This window comes from Ursus arctos, unplaced genomic scaffold (genome assembly GCF_023065955.2).
Source record: "Ursus arctos isolate Adak ecotype North America unplaced genomic scaffold, UrsArc2.0 scaffold_26, whole genome shotgun sequence".
Taxonomy (NCBI): Eukaryota; Metazoa; Chordata; class Mammalia; order Carnivora; family Ursidae; genus Ursus; species Ursus arctos.
The window spans coordinates 27675323-27696706 of record NW_026622941.1 but is presented as its reverse complement, the minus strand read 5'-3'; the positions used below and the strand labels follow the sequence as shown (position 1 = coordinate 27696706).

The 21384-nt window shown below is 42.0% G+C and overlaps 1 protein-coding gene across 1 annotated transcript in view; it reads right to left on the bottom strand.

The window, feature by feature from the left end:
• LOC113257385 (protein O-mannosyl-transferase TMTC1-like) overlaps positions 1–21384 on the bottom strand; it is a 68088-nt gene that overhangs the window by 31598 nt on the left and 15106 nt on the right. The window contains exons 4-5 of the mRNA XM_026501574.4: positions 18717–18884; positions 5643–5756 (exon numbers count right to left, since the gene is read on the bottom strand). Coding sequence (XP_026357359.3) covers positions 5643–5756; positions 18717–18884 — 282 coding nt within the window. The remainder of the gene's footprint in view (positions 1–5642; positions 5757–18716; positions 18885–21384) is intronic.

Sequence of the window (21384 nt, the reverse complement as noted above, 5' to 3'; positions counted from 1 at the left end):
GGATGGATGGGAAGCTGCTTTGGTGAAATGGAAGAACTGATTTGGGAGTGAGAAGCCCTGGGCTCCTTTATGCCTGTGATACTTTCCAGTCCTGTGGGTTGGATTTGTGTCTGTGCCTTAGTTTCTTTCCCTGTGAAAGCAGAGCCAAGAGCACATTTCACTAGGCTACTGAGAAACCAACGAAATCATTTGTGTACAAGTTGTCCTGGCCACACCTGCTACATTCTAACAAATGTCGTTGTTCCTTTTCTGAACTTACTCTTTTTAATAGCCAGCTTATTTTAGGGTCCTTAGGCCTTTCATGTAGAGGTGGAAGGAGTACACACTGCAGGATCTCTAAGTTGACTCAGTTGTCTCCGCAAGCCTCACGAATCCGTGGTAGGCTGAAACATCCAGCTCTCCACTTCTCCCATGGCTTTCTCATCTTCCAAAACAAACAAACAACAAACAAACAAAAAAAACCCCCCAAAATATCAAAAAAACCCAAAAAAAACAAAAGCTCTGGACTTGCTCCCTTCAGTGAAACTATCCTCGTTATTTCTTCATCTCTAGTAGAGTGAAGACTCGCATCTTCTGGCATCCATCTGGTTCTACCACTTTCTGTGCTCATGGGTGTGGAGGATGAGTGCAGGAATGTTCTTTGTTGGGAGTCCTTTCCAAAGAGGACCACCCCTTCTTCATCTGAAACAGGTGATCCTCACAGACACCAAGCCAAATATTTTTTCCATGTCTCTTTGTGGGACTCAACATCCAATGGAATTCCAGCCATGTACCAGTAAAAAGGGGCTGCAGCAGTGAAGTCTCAGGAGCCCCCACCACTAACCCTCCCAGGACAGCCGCCCAGCCCCCTCCAGGAGAGAATGCTGGGAGTAGTCAAAGCTCGTCATAACATGGACAAAAAAGGCCACAGAAAGAGAAGATCTAGAGCCAAAGGACAGGAGTCAGGAAATCTTAGGACCCTACACAAAAGCCACAGCCAGCCAGCTTTGTGCAGTTAGAAAAGCTACCCGGAACTGTGCCTCATTCTTTTCAAACTAGATCAGGAAAACTAGTTTTACATAAACATGAGCAGTATGATAGCCTCAAGGGCAAATCACACGCAAAGCTATTATAAATAAAATTATGAGCGGATCAACATGTATGCACATTTAGAGCTGTTTCGAATGAAGATTAGAGTGTTTTGATTTAAGATGTATCCATGCATGTGAGCACCACGTGACTAAAAGAACTCCAGCTTATTTTTAAAAATAAACTAATACTTCTTAAATTTAATGATCAAGACTGCCAAACTTAACACAACATGTATAGTGAGAATGTAATTTCATCAGCAGATATAAAAATAATGCCAAGCCTCCAAATGAGATATCAGAGAGGAAATTCAGGTCTTTAAGTGTGAGCCCCAATACATTAATAACCCCTCCAAAGGAGGAAACTTCGTTAAATCCAAGCAACAAGTGGTGTTGGAATTTTATTCCTTCCAGAAACATATGCCAGTCGGCATCTGAGTCCATCTGGAGTTGTGAGAGTTATTTTAAAGTTCATTCAGAATTAGCTGTGTAAATAATGTGGTGTGTTTTCCTACTCCATGGGTCCTAAGGCTTACAATTTTCAAACCCCACATGTTTTATTGGACACACTCTTCATAAGAAATGTTATATAATAATCTTATTGAATACACTTAGGATACCCTCAAAAAGTAGGCTATTTTGCACCTGCAATTAGCTTTTCTTGTATTTCAGGACAGCACTAATGATGTTTCCTTACTATTCACCTACTTATTTCTTTTTGAAATAATTGTTTTTTCTAATTGAAAAAATATACATCCAAGTCTTATAAAATTTTCTTGAAGAGTTCCAATTGTCCACATAGGAAGAATGATTAAGTACTATGTTAATGGGCAATATCATAAAAAATCTTTATGATTCAATGACTTTTAACAAAAACAAGTTCACTCCTTTCCTTTCCAATGTTTAAGGAAGCCAAAAAGTGGGATGGGTTTTTGTTTTCGTTTTTGTTTTGTACAGAATTATTAAAAGCATAGTCCTTCCTTTTTAGTTACAAGAACGTTAAACAACATGATCGGGAATTATAATCCCGTTTGCAGTTTTCTTTCCTTTCAGAAGTGCTGCTTAAAATATCAATGACGGGCATATTAGGAGCATCCAAGGCCATTCTAAACGCTTCAAGGCTGCCGGGCACACCGCGTCCCCCCCCCCCACCAGAGTGGGGTAATGTACCTCCTGACTGACCAAAACACTGGAGGAGAAAATCAATCTGACTTAATTTTCTGTTTATTTTGTGTCTGAATTATACATGTGAAGAAGAAAGCGGATGTCTGGGTGACTGATAGTCAGCCCTCTCACGTGGATTAAATCCTGCACTGATATCCAAACACCTGCATAGCCTAAGCGTCAGCAAATCTTCAAGCGCTGGGGTCACAGGGGCATTATGCGAGCAGAGTGGTATGAAGGACAGCTAGGGGAGCAAACGTCCGGGGGCACGCGGGGCAATATTCTAGTGACCTTGAGAGGCCAGCCTGACTCCCTAGGCAGTAGCATACCTTATTTTGCATTCCTAGATGCCAGGTTTTGAAAGCCAGCTGAAAAGAACCAATAATTGTCATCCAGTGAGTCTGAACGATAGTAGAAACTATGGTTTTTATCAGTTTAGGTATATTCCACCTTAAATAATCTCCAAGTCAGAGTCACCAGGTCAGCAGCCATTCTCTAATCCTTTTGTGAATTTACTGAGTGAGGCCCTGATAAGCCCTCAGCGAAGCATACCCACCCCCCCCCCTCAACACCCCGGCTCCCATTAGTGCACCCCTAGCCTCTGCTTGCCCTGGCTGAGGTGCTGGATCGCTAAGAGTCAGTGTTTATTCCCAAGTTTAGTCAGTTGCATTTTTTTCATTGTAATTGCATAATTTAGGAAAACATCTTAGAAATGGATAAAATCTGAGTGTGAAAGAAGCTGTCATTTCTATGAAAATCAAGGACAGACGTGCTCTGGGAAGATTAAAAATACGAAGTTGCTAAAAAATCTAGAACCGCTGTGTAATTAGGTGTTGATGCTGATTTGGCTCTTATTAAAAGACCTTGGCCAGACCTTAAAATATGAGCAAATGTACACATGCATGTTTTAGGTTAAAATAAAATGCTTAAGCTTAAATATTATTTGCTTTGATTCTCTACTTTAGATTAACTTTTAAAACTAAACAACTATTTTCTGCACCTTATCCAGACTGGGTCACTGTGTCTCCTTTTGGATTTATTGAATGAGTCCCTTTGTGTCGGTGCTTGTGCAGGAAGAGCTGAGTTATTGGGCGGTGTCTGGAGTTTATACTCCCATCATGTGGGGTGGGATGGCAGAAACTTTCCACAGAGTAGCCCAAAGGTCTAAAGGCTTTTAGAGGCCCATGGCAGATCTACCAGTGGTGCTCTGATTCTCCAGCATGTAGAAGCCCAAATTTTATAGAACCTGGAGTAGATATAAACAGGAGAGCTGCCCTTCCCAGCAAAGCAAAGCTAACATTCCTGTTTGCACTGAGTGTTCTGACTTACTATCATTATTATTTTTAGGTTTTAAAGTGAAACTATAACTTTAAATGTAGTATTTTTCCAGGGGAAGTTTTCCCATTCTATACAAATATATTTAAATGGACCATGCCCAGAGGGAAGAAAGCAAAGGTAGTTCTGTAATATTGTAAAAATAAAATAAAAATGTGAAAGAAGCAGAATGGTCATGTTATATATAATTGTCAGCTTAGTATTAGGCTAGTTTGAGAAATGCAAGCTAGCCAAAAAAGTAATTAGCTCACAATAAATACAATGCGACGACTAACTTCACTACTGCTCTTGGATTCCGCATAGACATTATAGCTGTGTGGATGACTGTTGGAAGTGACTTTGGACACTTTAACCCTGCATTTCCCTATTCTCTTGCTTGCTGTGAGGAGATATGGAAAACATTAAATACACTGAAGTGGTGAGTTGGGATAGGCACTTGGAAGGGAAAGGAATTCCTACCTCAGCAACACGTACATAAATTGTAATAATTTCCAAAGACGCTAACATCTGACAATAATTCACAACAGGAGCCTACAGATAATAAGGAGGGTACTTTTGAATCAGACAGAGTTTTGAGCCTGGTCTGAGAGAATCAAATATTTCATCAATCACTGTGTGGTCTATTTGTAGCTTTAATTGTTCAAATGTCTCTCTCTGGAGACATGCTTCTCACAGAAGCACAGTTAATACGACAACACTTATTTTTATTGTTTTACTGGAGATAAGCTCAAGATGTCCAACTGCCTACTATAATCCCTTAAAATCAACCACCTGTGAATCACACTCACTTCATGTCCAAGTGACCTAAAGTCTGCCTTGTTTTTCTGGCAGAAAATAGGTTTTAAGAAAGAAAAATAAAAATCCTAAAGCATTTCCTTTCATCCTATATTTTTTTCAGGTAAACTTAATGTGCTCATTTTTTCCCCACAAGAAGGCTATGGAAAATTGTTAAATGTTAGTTTATTTTTCAACCAAAATATACCCTTAAAATTTAAATGACATTTTCTGATTGCTAAAGCATAGCATTTTAAGAATACAAAAATCAACATAATTCTATCAATGTAAGACATAGCTGTAAGCTTTTGGTAAACTGCCTCCCAGCAAAAGAATATGACTACTTATTAAGCCTTTCCACTCTTCTGTTCCTCAACACAAATATGAGGTCCTTTTGACTTTAGCCTCAATATTGTGAGTTAAATATATTATTCTATTATTTACACCTAGTGGTATATGTGCTTCCAGGCATCTATGAGAGTGGAACTGAATTAGAGAACTCAATCAAATTGGCCAATCTGTGGGGTCCAGAATCCTGCTGAAAAACCTTCTATGAGTCCAATGGTATGCAATTGAGGAGAGAATTCAGCTTGATTGTACTCTTCATGTATTTTATTTGTCAAGTCTCCACATGTTCAAGGTCAAACATATTCTTAACTGGAATCTTGAGAAATGGCCACCATGAAAAGTCATCACTGAGAAACAAAGAGTGTCTGAAAGCCCTACAGCAATGGGCTTTTCCTTAGAATGAAGTAAAGCCACAGCTATAAGCATATTTGATCTACTGCATCCCAATGAAACGTGCGAGGAGAGTATCAGAACTCTTTACCTGGGGAAAATATAAATACATACATGATCTAAAAAGCTTACATTCCACACATGGCAGTAAAGTGCCTTTTCATTTTACTCTTAATCAATGTAACATGGTAGGGCATCTTAATTGCTTTCGAAGGATGCCATAAAAATCTTCCTCAAGTAGTGAGAGACCTAGATTTTCCATTAATAATTCACTGGAATACATGCTCCGAGAATTTGTGAGTGTCTTCTTGACAACCAACTCCTGTTTGCTGCATGAGTGTACTTGACCGAGTGTCCCTTCATTGAGTAGTGGGTAGCAATGGAAACTTGCAGGAAAACACCAAGAACCAGAAGCAAGGCAGAGTTACCACATTCACAGCAGACTGGAACACTGAGCCAAAAGATGGGGAGTCGGGGATCCTTACACCTCCTTGGAGAGGTGCGAGCGCACACTGGGAGGGGAGCGACCGGACAAGGGGGCGGCGGACAGTCGTGGGTGCTCACCTGAGGGCCGTTCTGTAGTGGTAGATGGCTTCCCGGTTCCGACCCTGGTCCTTCAGGAAGTTGGCGTAGTTGTAGTGAACCTTGGCGTTGTGGGGCAGAGTCTGAACGCCAGACCTACAATGAATACGTCTTTTTTAAAAAGCAGAAAAGAGTAGTGCTTAAGAATGTTGTCAGTTTCCTTTACATTTTACTCATGAATCAGTATTTTAAGTGGTTTTTTTCCCTATCTAAATTAGGGCGTTCAAAATCCATGAATTATCTGAGCTCCTAGTACACGCCTCTGTGGAAGGTGGTGAAGAAGGCAGGTGTGCACATCCGAGCAAGACCTGCATATGAACAAAAAGCCCTCGGCACATAAACATAAAGGCTTGTGTGTCCCAGAGACACACGTGGAGCCCGGGCAGGTCATCTCACCTGAGGCATCTCCGAGCACAGCAGGGCCCACTTGCAGACCAGAGGGCACATCATAACCACGAGGGAGACGTGTAACTCTCACTGCGCAGGCCAGTCTGGCTTTCCCAACTTAGGGTGCAGTGGGTGGACGGTGAGAGCACCCGGGCTACACCTCAGTGAGGCTAGACCCTGCGGAGGGTGACTACAGGCACACGCCCCTGTGGGAGGAGCTGGAATTAGGACACCCTTTCTTCCCTTCATGCCTTTCCATCTGAAAGGGCAGCCTTTTTAATCATGAACATTTGAGGAAATAGACGCAGGTGATCTTTGTGAGCACGAGAAAGAACAAGAAGATTAAATGGTTTTCCTGAAAGGAGACTAACCCATAACCACAACCTTCTCTACAAAGCATGAAATGAGACATAACGTGTGGTGTCCCTTTATTCTCTGCCTTCTTTCCCTTTATTTCCCACCATTCTGGTTTCCTTCAATGTGGGAAACCATGCAGCTCTGTGTGTGAGACTCTGTTCACTCCCTCCCAGCCTGCAAAGTCTCGGCTCCCTCTGCATACATAGTTCTCAGCGGTGCCTTTTGGAAGGAAAACACATTCCAGACCTAGGCATGTGCACTGGGACTCAGAAAGCTCCTTAGTAAGTCAAAAATGGTGGGTAATAAAGTTGGGCTTGTTTGAGATAATTATCACATGCCTGGCCCGGCCAACAGTGCAAATGGTAGAGTTCCAAGTGAATAGGAGGGAAGGAAAGGTGAAGATCTGTACAGACCAGCGCAGAATTATTAAGTAGGGGGGAACATTCCAGAAATGAGAAGGTTCTGGACAAATTAATTTTCAATAATTTGAAAATCTGAGTAATTTAATATGTACAAGGGGCCCACTGTATGCCAAGCACTGTGCTTGGTGCCAGGGACAGTCAGTCTCTGTCCTCAAGCAGCTTACAGGAGGGTAGAGAATATGAGCAATTACAAAATGTGTTTGTTACAGTGGGGACCAGGTGCCATGGGAGCAGAGAAAAGGAGGCTTATCCCAAACATGGGGGCCAAGGAGATCTCCCAGAGGGCTGTGACTGCTAAGCTGAGTCTTTGAGAATGATAGAAATCAGCTTCTAGGGCAGATCAGGGATCTGGGGAGGGGCAGAATCCCTAAACAGAGGACCTAGATAGAAGAGAATATGGGGCTTTTGAGAGACTACAAGAAATTCAGGGTGGCTGGATCCTAGAAGGTTGAGTCTGGGAGTGGAGGGCCTAGAGGGGCCTAGGGATCACATCAGAGACATTGGGTTTTATTTGAAGCACAGTGGGAGTGAGTGGAATGTTCTAAACAAAGAAGTGAGACCAACAGTGTAGCATTTTGGAGCAATTTCTCTGGGAGTTGTTGCAGTCAGGGAGGAGAGAGCTAAGGGCCAGAACCACAGCACTGGGTATAGAGAGAAGACAAAGGATTCAGGAAATGTTTAGGAAGCAGAAATGACAAGACTCAGTGATAGATGATTCCTCAGAGGACAATTGTGTATGCTCGGTCAGTTCTCCCCACCCCCCTCGCTTCCCATCCCCCCCCCTTTTTTTTAAGGGATTTTTCTCCCTATCTTATTTTTTTTTTAAGATTTTATTTATTTATTTGACAGAGATAGAGACAGACAGCGAGAGAGGGAACACAAGCAGAGGGAGTGGGAGAGGAAGAAGCAGGCTCCCAGCAGAGGAGACTGATGTGGGGCTCGATCCCAGAACGCCAGGATCATGCCCTGAGCTGAACGCAGACGCTTAACGACTGAGCCACCCAGGCGCCCCTTCCCGTCCCTTTTTTAGTGGAACTTCCTGAGAATGGAAGAGCATTACTGCATCTCCCCAAATCCTTGATTTTTACCTAAGAAATATTTTTCATGAAAAGTACTCTCAACTAGTTGATAGCCTTATTTACTTTTACCTTTTGTGGCACTGATACAACATTGTTCTCTCTTAATTTTCATGTATGAAAGACAGAATAGAGAAATGAACACTATTATTTTTAAAGTTCATGTTAGTTAATAAGCCATATCATACTTTAATAAGGACATGAATTTTTCGTCTTCTAAACTTCTTTTTGGCACCTCATTCAATTTGAAAGTTTGATTTGTTAGTTGACTTTATAGTTCTTAGGCGAAAACACAACAGTTAACACTATAGAAAATTCTGGAATTCTGAAAATGATTTTGTTGATTTTTTTCTCAAAAGGGTCATATTCTTATTTATGTTTTGTTATTTTTTATTAAACTTAAGCTTGGACTTTAAAGTTGGTGTTTAAGTGGGGCGCCTGGGTGGCTCATTCTCTTAAGTGTCTGACTTTGGCTCAGGTCATGATCTCAGGGTCCTGGGACAGAGCCCTGCACTGGGCTCCCTGCTCAGTGGGGAGTCTGCTTGTCCTTCTCCTTCTGCCTCTGCCCCTCTCCCTGCTTGTGCTCTTTCTCTCTCTCTCAAATAAATAAATAAAATCTTCAAATTTTTTTTAAGAAGTTGATAAAGTAATTTGAAAATAAAAATGACTAGGACTAGGTTGTTCATTTGAAGAGACTGTGGTTTTCTGACTTAGATAAGAATAGCAGCTAGCATTCAGGAATGCCACTATGCACCAGATGCTATTCTAAGCACTTTACATCTATTAATTCCTTTAGTTTTTATAGTCTTATCATCACAAATTATGGATGGGAAGCTCATGAACAGAGAGGTTGAGTAACTTGCCTAGCATCACACAGCTAATAAGTGTCAAAACAGGGGATTCAGCCTGGTACTTTGGTTCAGTTCCTGCTCCTTCATTTTAGGAAGTGACAATGATCTGTTTGGGAGAAAATTGCCTGGACCTCTTATTGATTAGATTGGAGATGAGAACCCAAGTGGGAAGCTGGGAAAGGCTAGAGGAAGAAGTTACTGCTGACAGTCTAGTTTCTGGGCAGTTGTACCTCACCAAGATAACCTGGTATAATTTCATATTTGTAGTGGGTTGGTTGGTGGGCCCCCAAAAGATACACCCATTGGAAATGTGGCCTTATTTGGAAAAAAGGGTCTGTGTAGATGTGATTAGATTACCTTGAGATGAGGTTTGGATTATCCGAGTGAGTCCTAATCCAATGACAGTGTCCTTTTAACAATAAGAGAAGAGACAGAAGAGGCCATGTGAAGCTGGAGGTGAATTTGGAGTGATACAGCCACAAACCCATATGAATGGCAAGGATCCCAGTGGCCACAAGAAGCTAGTAAAAGGCATGGCATCGATTGTCTGTCAGAGCCTCCAGAAGGAATCAACACTACTGATGCCTTGATTTCAGACTGCTGGCCTCTAAAACTCTGAGAGAAAACATTTTGGTGGTTTTTAGCTATCACATTTAAGGTAATTGTACTGCAGCCCTAGGAAACTAATACAATACTTAATTTAAAGGTAGGGTGTATAGGGAAATTTCATACCAAGTGTTGGAGCCTGTTGGGGAAATGTATTTGGACAATGTAAGCTTTTATTGAAATTTAGTTGAAATTTTTACACATAAGAGCTTGTTTGCACCTAAGAGCTCAGCCAAGGCTGCTGTAATTAGAATACGCTAACTGGGAGCTTGAGAAATCTCAGAGAAGTGGAAACTGGAAGGGAATGTGGGAGGGAGAGACAGTGCTGGGGAAAACACAGCATCCAAGAGCAGCCGATGCTGAACTTACAAATGGCGGCTTCGTTGATTTTTGACATATGTGAGTTGGCTAGCGTGGTTAATATAACTTAAAAATGGTTATGGTTCCTGGAATGAATTAGGAATTGACTCACTGGAGCTGGAGCTGGATCTGCATGACAGTGGTAGTAATGGTTTAAAAAAATTCTGATTTCTACCTAGAAAAAATTCTATCTCAATCTAAGAGTGCTTGGTAACATGTAGGTTGCAAAGGCATCTTAGGCTAGAAGATCATCATCTTAATGCATTTAAGCATTTCTGTTTCTATTGATCCTTTATTTCTTGCTCGGTTAACATAGTTACTCTAATTTGTGTTTCAGATCAGGAACACACAAATGGTCCTGAAGAAGTGTGAGCAGACCAGAGCATTATTCTGTGATGGCAAGAGGAAGTAATAATATTCATAATAGCCAAGCAGGGATGGCTGGGGTAACTCAAATCCTGGGAACACACTGCTTTCTTATTGTATTCTACCGTAGCTCCCCTGTCATATTCCCTGCCACTCTTTTCCTGTCTTTCATTTTACAATGAACAAAAAGAAAATAAAAATGGGATAAGCGGAAAGCATCCTATGTATCTGTAACTTCTGAGATTCCTTTTCTCTCCAGAGTCAGGCTTCTGTGTTTGTTTTCCTGGGGCCCTAGGTTAGTACTTCTAAGGGTTTTAATTGAAATATGCCATTACTGGCATATTTTCTCCAAAAGCAAATTATAAAGTTCATAAATTATTTTAATAGATCCAAAATTGTTACTATAATTATAGCACATCAAGATTTTAATTAAAGCCCTCTCTTCAATTTAGAATCTTACGTCCCATTTCTTTCTTTCTTTCTTTCTTTCTTTCTTTCTTTCTTTCTTTCTTTCTTTCTTTCTTTTTTTTAGATTTTATTTATTTATTTGAGAGAGAAATCGCACACGCACAAGAAGGGGGAGAGGCAGGCAGAGGGAGAGGGAGAAGCTCACTGCTGAGCGGGGAGCCCAATGCAGAGCTTGATCCCAGGATCCTGGGATCATGACCTGAGCCAAAGGCAGATGCTTAACTGGCTGAGCCACCAGGTGCCCCCTAAGTCCCATTTCTTCACCACTTTGTTGTAGAACTACAAAAGTGGCAGAAAAACAAGTTCTGTCAATTGTATCTTTAAGTTTTAAGGATGTTAAGTTATTCTTTTGACATTACTGGACAGCAGAGCAGGAGGATATCTTCAAATTCTAGGCAAAGAAAGCAAACAGAAATTAAAAAAAAAAAAGTAATGTTTACACAGTGGCCAAGAGGAGGAGAAAGGAACAATTCATTTCTCATTAAATTTTGGACCCTCCTTTGACCTGACTTCTAGTTTCAACAATATCTACACTCATAAGAGCTAGTATCTTATCTTATAGATACTTATTATAAATTAAGCTCTAGGCTAAGTTAACAGTTGTGTGGATTCACTCATTTCATCCTATCACCTATCAGGCAGGGAGTATTATTGTCATCTCCATTTTAAGATGAACAATTGGAAACACAGAGAGGTTAAGTTATTATTTGTTTTAAAGATTTTATTTATTTATTTATTTGAGAGAGAGAGAGAGAGAGCACAAGAGCAGTGGGAGGGGCAGAGGGAGAGAGAATCTCAAGCAGACTCCCTGCTGAGCATGGAGCCTGACCTGGAGGCTTGATCTCAAGACCCTAGGATCGTGACCTCAGGGAAATCAAGTGTCCAACGTTTAACCCAGTGAGCCACCCAGGCGCCCTGAGATTAAGTTATTTTTCCAAGATCACAAAGCTAGGAAGTGGCCGAGTAGGAATTTGAACAAAGCTTCAAGGTCTTAGCCATTAAGTTTATCTCTTGTCCATAATCAAAATCATTCCTGAGGTTGAGCCAACATGTGATGTGAAACCAAAAATCACTACAGGGAAACCAGCAGCATTAGGATTTCACACTCAGAGTTTATGCTCACTGCAGGAAGGGGTCTACTGCTCTCTGTGTCTCAGGAATTCAGAGTTGAATAGCACAGAGCAACGTGCTTCCTGCGGAGGGAGGAGATCATTTCTGCCAGGGGTTGGAAAACTTTCTGTGAAGGGTCAGAGAGTGAGTATTTTTGGCTCTGCAGACCGTATGATCTCTGTTGCTCCACTCTGCCATTGTAGCCTGAAAGCAGCCATGCAGAATGCAAAAACAAACGGGTGTGACTGAGTCCCATAAAACTCACACAAACTCTGGTGAAGGACTGGATTGGACCCAAAGGCTATAGTTTGCTTCCCCTGGTCTGAGTGTTCATTTTTGTCCTTAAATGACGGTGAGATAAACTCCCTCAGGAATTCATCAACTTTCTCCCAGCGGGAGGACAACTGGGTGTTTTATGTGGCAGTCCATACGGCCCTAATCCTGATCTCTCTGATCCCTGCCATGGATTCTTAACCTGTGGTCCGTGGACACTCCCAAGCAAGTTCCAGAGAGTTCACCAACTGAACATTAAAGAAAAGATATTTCATTTTGTGTCTTTCTTGATATTTGGAAGAATCTGGAGGAAAAATTGATCCATTTAGAAGTTATTGCAGTAATTTTTTTTTTAATATTGTATTAATTTACTCAGGGAGAGCAAGTGAGAGAGAGAGAGAGCATGAGCAGGGGGAGGGGCAGAGGCAGAGGGAGAAGCAGCCTCCCTGCTGAGCAGGGAGCCCGATGCAGGACTAGATCCCAGGACCCTGGGATCATGACCCGAGCTGAAGGCAGGTGCTTAACCGACTGAGCCACCCAGGTGCCCCTCAGTGACTATTTTAATCTGAACAAGTGTAAGGTAGCAGGGGTTGTAACTATATCCAGGTGAAGATGTGTAGTCATCACTGTCCCCAGGTTAGAATATCAGATGGTTTCTTACAAACAGGAATTAAAGAAAATTCCTTGCAGCATGATTATGAACATTTCTCTTTGCTCACACCGGGCCTAGTTTAGGTTGGAAAACAGAAATAGAAAAGCTTGTGTATTCCTTGGCGTTTCAGTCAAATATGTGCCCAAATCCTGGCTCTCTTATTGCTTGCTGTGCCAATTTAATTTGCGTAGATTACTCGCTCTCACCGAGTCTCAGATTCCTTAGTGTAAAATGGGATTATAAAGACCGAGTTAAAATGTGTAAACCGCTGGGCATAGCATCCCAATAAATGGAAGCCCTCATTAGCGATGTCATGAAACAGTGCTGGGTTCTTGTGCGTCTCATATGTAAGGTTCTCACCCATGGAAACTGCTGGGGGAGCTGTCATCCTGAAAGTGCATTGGACGATAGGATCTCTTTTGTGCAGAAGAAGCTCATCTGAAAGACTGGAACTTGACCAGAATTTGGATTTTCTCTAAGATGAAGGCCTATCATAAGCTATTCTGTAAAGCTGCTTTTGGCTTTGTCAAGCCGAACTAGTCCACATAATTAGAGAGGCCTTGGAGAGGCCATATGTCCCAGAAACAGGTCAAATAGGTTTAGTTTGGAACTGAGGAAAAAACTGAAGCAGGGCCTTTGTCAAAACATCTTTACCCAAAACTGTGGACAATTCTACCGATTTTCTTAGGCAGATTATGTTGAAATTACCAGTTAGGCCTTTGGCATGCAAGTAAATGAAATCACTGACATATGCCAGTACGGCCAACTCTTAGGTTTTGCCCATTATGGCTACTTAGGGATTTACTCGTCCCTTTGAAGCTTATGGCAGGTCCCAAGGAGAAGCTTCCTTGGAGGCCCAGGTTAGTACAGTGCAGTGGCTGTGCTGATGTCACCATGTTCAGGAGTCTGTCTCATGCACTTCCCACTCCTCTAGGGCGGAACTGGGTCTCACTGTCCCTGAATCTCAGTCCTTAGGTCACAGTAATGATACTAATAGCTTGCACTGCTCTATCATGTGCCATACTCTTTCTGCTATTTACGTGTTTTGTCTCATGTCATCCTCATACCACCCAATTTACAGATGAAGAAATGAAAGCCAGAATGGTTAGATGATATAATTCCAACACCGGTTCCAACACAGGTGGGGTTTTCCCTATGCCATCCAGCAATTCTTGGATACCAGCTGGCTGTCCTACAATTTAACTCAATTCTGACACTGTCTACCTTAAGATAGCATTATATCCTACAGGTCAAGGGTTCAGTCCTACAAGACTGATATGTGGTAATGATGCTGATGGTACATGGGTATGATGGAGATGGAATGAAATCTAAGAGAAGCAAAGGTTAATTTCATAGACCCCCCTACACAGTATTATTCTGAGTATTAAAAAAGCAGAAGGCATGTGTGCCAAACTGAATTTTAATTTTTTATCAAAAAAGTAAAATGTTGTCAAGTTTCAAAATCAGATGAATCTATTTTATTTTTTCAAAGATTTTATTTATTTATTAGAGAGAGAGAGAGCGAGTGAGTGAACTCAAGTGTGCATGAGCAGGGGGAGGGGGAAGGGGCAGAGGGAGAGGGACCCTGAGCCAAAGGCAGATGCTTAACCGAGCCACCCAGGCACCCCTCAGATGAGTTTATTTTAAAATGGTTTATTTGAGGGGTGCCTGGGTGGCTCAGTCAGTTAAGCGTTGGACTCTAGATTTCGGCTCAGGTCATGATCTCAGGGTTGTGAGATCAAGACCCGCCTCAGGTTCCATGCTGAGTCCTGCTTGAGATTCTCTCTCTCCCTCTCCCTCTGTCCCTCCCTGCCTGCTCATGCATGCTCGTGCTCTCTCTCTCAAAAATAAAATAAAATAAATATCAGAAGCAGAATACAAAGAATATTTGTTATTTTTTGGGTATCCCAGAATCTATTCTCCTTCTTAGCCGCACCTGGATTTCCTACTGGGTGACTCCCTTGTTGCCTACTGTGTGCAGTCTTGGTGAGACTTAAGGTTCTCTGCTCTCTTTATCATGGAATACAAAGGAGTCCTCTTCGGAGTCCCCTTTGGACAAGTCTGTCATCTCGCTAACCTGGGGGGAAGAAGCTACATGACTTGAATTCAAGGTCAGCTATTGGGATTCTCTCTATCAGTACTTTGATGTGAGGAGAGACAAGAATGGTGGTAATTAACTTGTTTGTTCCACTAATGATTCTCAGAGCTTACTGTCAAGCCCCTATATTTGTTTTCTAGGGCTGTCATAATGAATATCATAGACTGGGTGGTTTAAATAACAGAAATCTATTGTCTTATGGTTTTGGAAGTTAGAAGTCCATGGTCAAGATGTTGGTAAGTTTGATTTCCTCTGTGGTCTCTCTCCTAGGCCTGCAGACCATCACCTTCTCACTAGGTCCTGACATGGTCTCTCCTCAATGCATGCATTCCTGGTGTCTCTCCGTGTGTCCCAACCTCTTCTTCTTAGGACCCTAGTCAAATTGGATTAGGAAACCCTCCCCACAATGGCCTCCTTTTGACCTAATCATCTCTTTAAAGGCCAAAATACAATTACATTCTGAGGTGAATTTAGGGGGACACAATTCAGCCCATAGTCTCCCATTTCTTTTCTGTTACAAGGCAGCTTCCTCAATGTTCCCTTTAATTCTGTAAGCTTTTCCCACCCTTGCCATATGTTCTTATTTAAGTTATCCAAAGTCAGCTTTTGTTACTTGCCACTAATGCACACCCACTGCAGTATAGACTGACAGACAGTTCTCATGGGATTATGTAAACCCTGGCATGGTGGGGCAGTTTGACATAGAAAGGTTCAGACTTTGAGAACTGTTTTTTTCTTGTCTAAAGTTTGTTGAATCAAAATCTCTTTTCAATGGCAGCTGGTGAGAGAGACACCGATGAGAGTGGAATGACTGGGATGAGCTAATGAGACAGGTGTGACTGGAATTACCAATAACATTTTACTCTTCAAAATTTGTACTTATGACCCTGAATAGCCAAAGCAAGCTTGAAAAGGAAGAGTAAAGCGGGAGGTATCACAATCCCAGACTTTAAGCTATACCGCAAAGCTGCAGTAATCAGAACAGTATGGTCTTGGCACAAAAACAGACACATAAATCAATGGAACAGAACAGAAAGCTCAGAAATAAATCCACAATTATATGGTCAGTTAATCTTTGACAAAGCGGAAAGAATATCCAATGGTAGAAAGATGGTCTCTTCAACAAATGGTGTTGGGAAAATTGGGCATCTGCCTGCAAAAGAATGAAACTGGACCACTTTCTTACACCACATAATAATAAAGTCAAATAGATTAAAACCTAAGTGTGAGGCCTGAAACCATAAAAATCCTAGAAGAAAGCACAGGCGGTAAGGTCTCTGACATTGGCCGTAGCAACATTTTCTAGCTATGTTTCCCGCGGCAAGGGAAATAAAAGCAAAAATGAACTATTGCAACTACATAAAAAAAAGAAAAAGCTTCTCTACAGCAAAGGAAACAATCAACAAAGCTAAAAGGAAACCTATGAAATGGGAGAAGTTATTTGCAAATGACATACGCAATAAAGGGTTAGTATCCAAAATCTAGAAAGAGCTTACACAATTCAGCACCCCCAAAACAAATAATCCAATTAAAAAATGGGCAGGAGACACAAACAGACATTTGTCCAAAGAAGACATACAGATGGTCAACAGACACATGAAAAGATGCTCAACATCACTCCTCATCAGGGAAATACAAATATAAATTACAATGAGATATCATTTCACACCTGTCAGAATGGTTAAAATACAAAATACAAGAAACAAGAGTTGGTGAGGATGTGGAGAAAAAGGAACCTTCTTGTACTGTTGGTGGGAATGCAAACTGGTGCAGCCACTGTGGAAAACAGTATGGAGTTTCCTCAGAAAGTTAAAAATAGAACTACCCGATGACCCAGTAAACACATTACTGGGTATTTATCCTCAAAATAGGAAAATACTAATTCAAATGGACACATACATCCCTAGGTTTATAGCAACACATACATTATTATTCAGCCATAAAGACTGAAATCTTGCCATTTGGAGCAACATGGACGGAGCTAGAGAGTATAATGCTAAGTGAAATAAGTCAGTCAGAGAGAGACAAATACTACATGATTTCACTCATATGTTGAATTTAGGAAACAAATGACCACAGGAAGAAAGAGAGAGAGAGAGACCAAGAAAGAGACTTTTTCTCCTCGACTTAACTATAGAGAACAAACTGATGATTACCAGAGGGGAGGTGGGTGGGGGTGAAATGTGTGATAGGAGTGAAGGAGGGCACTTGTCCTGATGAGCACTGGGTGATGTGTAGAAGTGTTGAATCACTATATTGTACACCTAAAACAAATATAACATTGTATATTAACTATACTGGAAATTTTATGTACTTATGAATTTTGTCATTTATTGTGTGAGTGATAAAAAACTGCTTTTTCAGAAAGAATCCAATGACATTTTACACAGTACATAGCAGACACAACTCTCTCTGAGACAACAAGGAAGGAGGAAGAGCGTGCTTGTGAACTGGAGAATATGCTTGGATGCTCATTCCATCTGCCCACCGTCTTCCCAGCAGAGTGAGGCTGGCACCTGTGAACTCCACTCACAGATCACAGGCACCACATGCTTCATTTCATGTAATGCTCACAACCGAACTGTGGGAGGAATCATGGTCGTCTACAGAGGGAGGCGCTGGGGAATGAGAACTTAGCAATCACTGGGAAGCAGGGACATATTATGAACATCAGCTAGAGGTGAGCAAGTTTCTATCACAACTCAGCTGAGGACAAACGGACCAAAGTTGTGGGTAGCAGCCCATTTTTAAGACATTAGCTAGCAAACCATGTGGCTTTTTCATAGGAGAAGGAACATAGAACAGAGGATTCTTTTTTTGTTTTTTTCTTTGTTTTGTTTTTGGTAGGATGCCCCACTATTGGAATGTGTGTCTTGTTTTTCTTGTGGTAAGACTGGGGTTATAGGGTTTTGGGAGGAAGACCACACAGGTAAAGCATTGTTTTTGTTTCATTGTATCAAGAGCATGGACTATCAGCAAATAATTTATGAGTGTTGATGTGACCTTGTTCAGCAGCTGAGGTCGTGTTTGCCAGGTTTCTCTATTGTATAGTTACTCTTTCCTCCCTTTCCCTACAGTACTCTTTAGAAGGAAGTCACCACACACAGCCTGTATCTAAGGAGTAGGGAGAGGATTCTTCTCAAGGCTGGGGATTAGCAAATTAAGCACAAGAAAAGTCAAAGGAGAGCAGAAAGAGGTGACAGATGGGATAATGGGTACATACCTAAAGTGACTGACCACTGGGTACCAGCTGAGAAGGGAAGCAAGAGACACCAGGCAGACAGAATTGGCCAAGTCAGTCTTAATGAGGATAGACAGCTAATTTAGCAGGAATAAATGACTGGACTGGGTATATACTGGCAGACTGTTGGTACTGGGGCCATTAAAAATGATGCTGAGATACAAGCAGAAGCCAGCTGAAGGTCCCTGGAGCTGGAGAAGGGGTGGAGCAGAAATCCTTGGACACTCGGCTTGATGGGGGTCTCAAAGAGTGCTTATACTTCACTACAAGTATAAGGCTATGAAATAACTCTGTTATATTTAGAAACAATTTCTGCCACATAAAAACTTATCAGGACATGAAACAGGTTTTCACTTCCTTGTAAAGCAACTAGATGACAGACCGCAGGAATATTCCCTAAAAAATGTACTGCATTTTTATTTCTTCTTTCTGTGTGAATGCCTTTGCCCTTTGCTTGACTGAACAAAGAAATTAGGCTTATCAGTTTCTTTTTGTTTATAGCTGATTTTACAGTCCAGCTCATCATTAATACCGTTTCCATCTGAATTCACAGATGGAAAACCTTCCCATGAGCCTTCTCTTCTAAATTCACATTAGAACCAGCCCATGTTCACATAATATCCTTTGAAAAAAACTAAAGTTTAGACCTCAAATAAATTATGTCTTCCACTTGGAGATTTTCTTGGTTAATAAATACTACCACACCCATATTATCTCATTTGTTTGGAAGTTGATATGTAAGCAAAGAAATACATGGGAGGAGATTTGCTCTTCTCCATCGAATCGTACCTGAACAGGGACTCTCTTGACAGCCACGTTTCATTCTGCTTCACCATTTTCCAGGAGAAAACCAACAGCAGCAGCGCAGTGCACACGGTCAGGGTGGTGGCCCCCCATCGATTCAGGCAAGTGCAGAGCTTCCTCAGTCCGTGCACAAAGAGGATGCAGTAGCCCATGCTGGGGAACAGAGTGGGAGAGGCAGGCTTACTCCGGGGGTGCCGGGGAGTCCCCCTGAGTACTCGATCCCATATAACTAACTTCCAGAAATGGTTCATGCTTCCCTTGAGAAACACAAGTTAATTCTCTAACGGGCTACAGCAGCATGTTTGCTAGTTCTTCATGGTCACAGAGCAGCTTGAAAGGCTCGTCTCACCTACTCTAACTCCCTGGATTTCAGCACCTCAGGCATCATGACAAGTCCCCCCAGCATGTTCTCGGATCCTGACGGAGCCCTCTGACCCCGGCTCCCCACGTCGCTGGCCTCCTCTAACACTACCATACTACTGTAACACTGCTCTGTGGCACAGCAGGTCACACCAGGGCTGTGTGGGGACAGTCTCTGAGAGCTCCCTCCCTGCCTCTGCGGGGGACGCCGGCCGCCGAGGGGCACGGTCTCACTCTCTAGGGATACGCTGCCTAGTCGTCTGCACTTCACCGGAGTCCTTAGGCTGAGGGAAAATGCACTACAGGCCAACTCCTGAGTGGCAGAGCTTGGAACTCGTCACAGACAAATTGTGTTGATATGATTCTCTTCCTGACTCTGGCCCAGTGTTCCTGACAGACACAAAGAGTTCACGTGTTATCTGAGTGTGATTCGGCACTTGTTGACATCGTGTCTCTAGAAGACTTGGGCTTGGTGGACATCATCGATGATGTGAGGAATCACATCACTTGTGTGTCTACAGAGAGACTTCTGTTTGCCAACCGGACTCAGAAGAATGTGAGTGATTTTTGTGCACATTACCATGTAGTTTAGCGACAATCTGATTCTTTGCAAATATGAAAGCTGCAAATAATTATGGAAGAGTTTGAAGATGAAGTAAGATACAGTCGAGAAATCTTAGATAAAAAATAAGTCACTGTACATTTGGGAATTTATGTGTGTGAGATGCGTGCGAATGCACGCATCTATCTATCCATCTGTCTACCTATTTGGATGTAGACTATTCAGTTATTCATTCAGTCAGTCAGTCATTCTCCATTATGTGTCCATTAACACGCTAAATCGTCAGGACACATTTAGGAATAAAACAAAGATCTAGCCCTCAAAGAACTGCAGTCTACTGAGCGAACTTGACGTGGTTAAAGAGTACAACTAAATATTTTTATTTCTAAACATACATATGCATCTTTAAATGCATCTTTCCACTTTCCTTCTGTTCATCTATCTAGATGTCTGAACTTTGTCATCAAGGTGGAAAGGAAAGAAGAGGTATTTGAGGCGTCTAGCTTTGGAGAATCAGAAAGTCAATCTGAGTGACCTCCAACTCCAGGCTTCAAACCCCTAGGCTGACTGGTTCAGCACCCCGAAACTTTAGGGTTCATTGATGACCAAAAGGAGTCACCATTCTACTGACCTCTCGGCAGAAATAGTTTGACTGAGGACTTTATCCTTTGAATGCCCCTCACCTCACCCTGTACCATCCATTGATGTCCAAAATAGCCTGATAAGCCTTGCACACACCAGAACCAAAGTCTGCTTAAAACGAACAACCGCAAGACCCTTTCCATTCCACAGTCTCCTGTGTTCTACCTTAAAGTATCAAGATTTCCTAAACACAGCCTGCTGTTGTCCAACAGACCATGCTGATGTGCCCAACGGACATGGCTGCCAAACAGTTCCTGGGGAGACAAGAAGTTGATCTTGAGGTTCACAGGTTGCTCACCAATGCTCAGAAATCGGCAATCTGGCTCATAGCAATCTTTGGGATACATTTTATGGAACGCAGTCACCCTCATTTATTTCTGCATTGTCCCTGGCTGCTTTTCCATTATAATGGCAGAGTTGAAGAGCGGCAACAGAAATCACATGACCCACAATGTGGTAAGGGTTTGCTATCTGGCCCTTCACAGAAACAGTTTGCTGTTACCTGCTAGGCTGGACAACGTGTTTGCAACTGCCAGTCTGTTCTCTGTATCTATGAGCTTGGGACTTTTTAAAAAAGATTCCACATATAGGTGCGATCATACGGTCCCTGCCTTTCTGTGTCTCACTTATTTCATTTAGCATAATACTCTCAAGGTGCACTCATATTGTTGCAAACGGCAAGACTTTTTTCTTGTTTATGGCCAAATCATATTCGCGCGCGCGTGTGTGTGTGTATCACGTTTTCTTTCTTTCTTTTTTTTTTTTTAAGATTTTATTTATTTATTTGACAGAGAGAGAGAGACAGCCAGTGAGAGAGGGAACACAAGCACGGTGAATGGGAGAGGAAGAAGCAGGCTCACAGTGGAGCAGGGAGCCCAATGTGGGGCTCAATCCCAGAACGCTGGGATCATGCCCTGAGCTGAAGGCAGACGCTTAACGACTGAGCCACCCAGGCGCCCCTCACATTTTCTTTACCCATTCATTCTTTCATAGATGCTTATGTGGCTATGATAAATAATGCTGCAGTGAACATGGGGATGCTATATCTTTTCAAGTAAGTGTTTTCATTTCCTTCAAATAAATACCCAG